Consider the following 6,302-nt stretch of genomic DNA (forward strand, 5'->3'; position numbering starts at 1 on the left):
AAAGCTTGATGACAGACATGTTTGTCCCAACTGCTAGGTTCCCATGAGAAGAGTATGGGCGTGTTACCACTACACTCTCACACACACTAACACACACACACACACATAGACACACACACACTCTTTCAATGATTCAGAGGAAGGAAACCTAACTTCTGTCAGCCCACAAGTTGCCCTCACCCCTGACTTGTCTCAGTGTAAACGGACCCTGCAGCCTTCTGTAACAAGTCACCGCTCTTGGGTGTCAACAGCTCAGAGGCAGAATCGAACGGCCATGTGACAGATACTGTATATCCACTGTATAAGCACCATGGGACACGATATGTTAAAAAACAAAAAAACTTTTCATGTGTTTAATTTTGTATGTTTAAACCCCACATAGGCTGAGCCTCTCCTTGATGCTAACATGTACAATCTCTTCTTCCCAGGAGTTAGAATTCTTACGGGTGGCCAAAAAGGAGAAGCTGCGGGAGGCGACCGAGGCAAAGCGGAACCTGAGGAAGGAAATCGAGCGTCTGCGGGCCGAGAGCGAGAAGAAGATGAAGGAAGCCAATGAGTCGCGGATCCGTCTGAAGAGGGAGCTGGAGCAGGCTCGACAGCTGAGGGTCTGCGACAAAGGCTGCGAGGCAGGACGTCTTCGTGCAAAATACTCTGCACAGGTCGGTTACTGTGCATGTGGATTTTGCTTATGAAGGATTTAAGCTAGGTTTAGAATCGCCCTTTAGGCTTATTGTTTTTTTAAGATATGAGGAATCTTAAACATGAGAACATATTTGAGAAACATGGGACATGGGTAGAAATGATGCAAGACAAGGCCATGCATGGAGGCAGACACTAACAATCCAATGTGTGCAAAGTCTAGACAACACCCTCAGAGTAATTGCAGTGTTTCACTCCCTTAAATACTCTCAAGGTCGGCAGAGGAGAAGGCAAGAAAAAAAACACATTTCCTCTTCCACAGTCAAAAATAAATGGGTGTAGCTCCAAGTGTACAGACGTGTAAGTCCCCCACCGAAAGGAAACAGGAAGAGACGTCGACTTCCCTCAGGCACCATGGGAAATGCAGATTAGACAAAATAAAAGGGAGGTTATGCTCTCCAACTGCATCTGTGTGCCTCCTGCAGAGACTGCAGTCGCCCTCAGACACCTGTCGTCAAGATGTTTTTGATGTTTTCAGAATCTTCTTGTCAGTTTCCATTGTCCTCTCACAAGGAATTTGACTAAAACAGCCACCTGTTTCAAGGTACCAGCTTGATACCACATCCCAATTCTGACTCAGGAATATTCATGTAATTGGATCACACAAGAGACTTGTACCCTTAATTTTAGATTGAATTTAACACAAACATTATTACACAGTTAACTACCTGTGTCATGTGAACATGGCATCAGGCCTGCAGAAGGAAACCCTGGACACTGGTGGGAGGGCTGTAGGACTCTATGATATAGTTCCTTGAGCTGTGTATGGAAGATGGTTGTTTAGAAGAGTGGTTGGATCATTCTTCTCCAAACCGTCCTGGAGTTAGCTCTGTTCTGTTGCATGACTTCATCTGTTTCCTGCCATGTGTTTACCAGATCGAGGACCTCCAGATGAAGCTGCAGCACGCCGAGGCCGACCGCGAGCAGCTCCGAGCCGACCTGCTGCATGAGCGGGAGGCCAGGGAGCACCTGGAGAGGGTTGTAAAGGAGCTACAGCAGCAGCTCTGGCCCAAAACCAACGGTGACAAGGACGGGACACCCATGGACATTCTTGTGGACAAGTAACCAAGCAGCTAAACTCACAGCCCAACCATTCACCCCACTCGCCATGATCCCCAACTTCATCTGCCCGTCAGACCATGACCATACACAGGAGTCCTGGGCCAACTGCATCACCCCACTGTCCATTGCGCTCGCCCTCCAGAACACAAAACTCAAAGACTCTCGCCCTCTGACCAGAGACTGAGAGATAAGACGAGGGCCTGTGTCCATGCCCATGAACAGTCAAGTGAATGTTTCCTTTGGAGAATGACTGAAAACAGCAAAGTACATTTCTGCAACATGGAAGCATGTGTTTCTAAATCAAGTACTGACTTGCACCTTCCACCCTCACAGAACGTTAAAAAAACTGGATCTCAAGGATTACATGACACATGTATAGCACAAAAACGTGGTTGTGCCTGGATTTTTCTCTGACAGAGAATGAAGTGAGACTGTTGGACACACATCCGTGATAATTAATGCTGAAAGACGATCATCTTATATTAGAGCTACACAGCTGTTTAGAGGTGTTACAGCAGTGCAGCCTGGAGGGCAGCGCTCACACTCAACTGGCAGTTCCTGAAAAAGTCTCCATGGCCGTTCCCGTCATGGTGAGATATGTGGAGGATTTTAAAGACATTATAAGCTATTTAAGAGACTACATAGCGATATGTAAAGAAAAAGATAGACAGTTACTTTGTGTCTCTGTGCTTGTGGAGTTTGAAAATATAAAAGAAACAAACTCATTCGAAGATGAACAAAACAAGCAGTTGAACTCTCCACAGTGCCACCGTGGTTTTGTCGGGTTTATAGGAAGCCATCGCCGCCAACTGAGGGGGAAAGCATCGAGTGTGAAGTTAAAGTTGAATCAATATGTTTCTCTTTTTGCATCGAACCCTGGATTAGATACTGGTAATAAAAACATGCCATGGTAAAGGCACCTTCTTTTAGAGACCACTTTGTTTGGATGATCAATAACAATATCCAACAGTCTCCATCTCAGCGGTTTTCACATCAAGTCACAACTGGCATGTTTTTACTCCAGTTGGCTCCATCATGTTTGAAATCATAGTGGACTCGGGGGGGGGCGTCCTTAGCAAGAACCACAAAATGTTCATTTTAATTAAATTAAGGTGTGTAAATATAAATATATGTTCTTTTCCTTTTTCCTTTACAATAATAAGTCGCACTTTGTCATAACAGAAATACTGTTTTAATGCATTGTACTCCCACTATTGTCTTCAATCTTTCTTTGAAACCATCATCTTATCGTAACTGCTACCATATAAGTTCAGTAAGCATTTTGTTGATAATTTGCATCTCAAATAAAAAATCTGTTTTCTTAAGGCAAAGTATTGTAAATAAAGAAAAAAAGGCTCTGCCTGTTGCTTGCTGATGCAGTCTGGGATTGTTTGACATTTTTTCTCGACACTCTCCCGTTTTTGTAATATAATGACACAACTGTCGCTTCAGCACCCAGTTAAAACATGTAACAAGCTTGACAGAAAAAAGTTCATTAACAACTTACTGTACGACACCGTGTTGAGTTTTTATTGGAGCCTGAACAGAAATCACATGGTCAAAGATTCAAATCAGATTCAATCCAAAAGGCAGAGACCATGACTCTGCCTCCTCACAGTGGGTTCAATGCAATCAGAATGTACATTGTGTTAATGCTAATTTTTTCTTTGGTTGTTGATGTTGTTTTTTTAAACGTGGAGATATTTTATTGCTCGTCTGTTATGTTCCCTTTTTTCAATAGAAAACTCATATTTTCTTTATGCATGAACTTTGAGAAAGTTTGCCATACATATAGTCGGTTATTGGGCATTTGATACTGTACATGTAAGGGTTTTTTGTGTTATGCAACATAAAGCAATTTATCTTATTTACAAGAGGAAGAAGAAATTAAAAAAGCAACAAACTGTTGCAAATGTTTTTTTAAGAAAAAGAAAAACTTCACACTTGCAAAAAACTAAAGACATGAAAAAAAAGAAATGCAATGCTGGACAACCTCAAGTGCCTGGATGTGGGCGAAAGGTTTCCAGAGTAAGAAAAACTGATGATGAAGCTGTTGGGGCGGGGCCTCTCATCAACTTCCTGTTTGCAGGTTTTCAAATTTAATTACCCTCCCTCGCTCAGCAGCTCTTTTTTCAGTATTCCTAAAACCAACCAGTTTACACTTTTTTTTCTTTTTCAATGCAGAGAACAATTGAACAAAGGCTAGATGCTTGAGGGTTTTTTCCCTGAATGAGTGCTTTTTTAAAATTAATTTGAATTCAATGATATGCATGTTCAAACAATTTTTATAGAACATCTTTAAAGGCCACTCGCTTCGGTGAATTGTTACTTTGGGTTGTACATAAAGACTTAACTGTTTGTTCCCAGTTTGCTGACTTGTCCAGGGGCGGACCTGTCAAGTATAATAAAGAGGGCATTATGTCGAAGGCCCATTTCTTATTCAACATTACCGATGTTGCTCAGAGGACGACACTGCGACTGTCACTTTGGCAGACCTAAAATTGGTACATTTTGTAGTTGTTTTTACACTCAAAAGAATTGATAGCCAATGTGTAGTTTACTTTACTCATGGTTTTCTACAAAATAAGGGAGACAATAATGACATTGGCTCTTCACTCTCCCACACAAAAATAAAAAAAGCAGTTTAACAACGTCTTGTTTTCTAAAGGAGAATCATTTTGCTAAATAATGGACAGCAAAGCAGCAATAACAGTCCATATTAATAGACAAATACTAGCCAGTGTGAAGATTTGAATAAGGATTTTCAAATGTAAATATTTTTTTCTTTACAATATTGTATAATATATGTACATGGTGTTTCCTTTTTCAAAAAGAAATCTTTTCTTACAATAACTGTCTTGTTTTGTTTTTTTTGTTTTTTTGGAATTTGTGTTTAAACTGAGAGGTTTCAAAAACAGTAAATGCAGTGCGTAAGAGAATATTCCCTTCATAAACATGTTAACCCATTTCTTTTCATTTTTTACTGTAGAGTCTTTATATTGAATGACTTTTTTTCACCAGTTCATATATATTTTTAACAGTATGTTTAGTATCAGATAGCTGACCTGTGCTATGGGTCACACACACACACACACACATACACATATACACACATGACTACGCCACTTTCTGATTGTTTCTCCCTAACCCTCATGTATCTTTTTAGCCCTGTGCTGCTGCTAATACTATATAAACCTTACAATTCTAGAAATATTTTTATCTAAGAGGTAAATGTAAGCTTTCCCATTTATTAATACCACATATACAGTATGGAAAAAAGCTTGGCTTGTTTATCTATATCCCCTGTTTCCCTCATCTTTTCACATCTTTGTCCTCATCTCTCCATCATCACCCTTGCCCTTCTCTCACGACACGGACTATATTGTAAAGTAAAGGACTTTATGAGATTATGTTTGAAAATAGCTATGCTTATATACTACAGTGACTGAATGTACAGTGTATAGATGCATTACCAGAAATAAAGTTGTTTGTCCAGATCCACTGTCACAGTTTCTTATTATTGTTGCCTCTTTTAATTCACCTCGCTCATTAATTAATTTGTTCTGCTCCTGTTAAATAGACGAGACAATGGATTCTGAGCCCTTTTAAATGTTACAGGTTGAAATCAGATTTTTTAAATTATTTTTAAACATCAAATATAAAATAGAGAAACAACAGTAAAGCACAATCCATTAAAAAAACATGTACACTAAACTTAAAATATTTATCTTGATTAATTTTGTTTTATCCCCTGATATAAAATGTAGCTAATTCAATATGTTCAGTGTAGTAATAGTGTCATACTTAAAACATGTCCTCAAGCTCCATCTTTAGGAAATCAATATGGTGTAGTTCTCAACCAGCCTAGTGTAAATAATAGTATAATCAGTAATATCAGTATTAGTACTAATCATATAAAATATGTTTCGTATTAGGAATGGATATAATTGTTTACTACTATTTTGATATTGTATATAAAAAAACACTGCCTGCTTATGTATATTTCACCAATCCTTTTTTTATGCTGCTGATAATCTCACAATCTATGCCCAGATATGACAGAATTTCAAAGGATTAAGCACTCAGTTAAGTACAACTACTTCCAACTGAAGTACAGATTTCTGCAAGAGAAAATTAACTGGATATGCTGTGCCTTAAGTTCTTTTTATGCCCTACAGAAATAGGAATTCTGTTTTAAAGGTTCAGTGGGTAGAATTTAGTGACATCTATTGGTGAAGTTGCATGTTGCATCTGAATACCCCTCACTTCACCCTCCCCTTCCAAAGATGAGAGAGAACCTGTGGTAACCTTCAGTTGTCACAAACACTCAAAAGGTGTTTAGTTTGTCCAGTCTGGGATTCTGTAAAAAACGTAGCAGCCTCCGTAGAGAGGACCTGCTCCCAATGTAAATAGAAGGTATTTAAATGTAAAAAGGCCCATTCTTGGGTAAAGAAAACAACAACTTAGATGATCACACACTAGTGAAAACATCACTAGCATTATTTTATTTTCAAATTCTGCCAATATATTCTTTTCAAGGT

The 6,302-nt window shown here is 39.1% G+C and overlaps 1 protein-coding gene across 1 annotated transcript in view; it reads left to right on the top strand.

Moving 5' to 3' along the window:
- Positions 1–5,258, top strand: part of skia (v-ski avian sarcoma viral oncogene homolog a) — a 72,513-nt gene extending 67,255 nt beyond the window's left edge. Inside the window, exons 6-7 of the mRNA XM_061075524.1 lie at positions 429–659; positions 1,576–5,258. Of these exons, the coding sequence (XP_060931507.1) occupies positions 429–659; positions 1,576–1,764 (420 nt within the window). The 3' untranslated portion in view covers positions 1,765–5,258. The remainder of the gene's footprint in view (positions 1–428; positions 660–1,575) is intronic.
- The last annotated feature ends 1,044 nt before the right edge of the window (positions 5,259–6,302 follow it).

This window comes from Limanda limanda, chromosome 7 (assembly GCF_963576545.1).
Source record: "Limanda limanda chromosome 7, fLimLim1.1, whole genome shotgun sequence".
Classification (NCBI taxonomy): Eukaryota; Metazoa; Chordata; class Actinopteri; order Pleuronectiformes; family Pleuronectidae; genus Limanda; species Limanda limanda.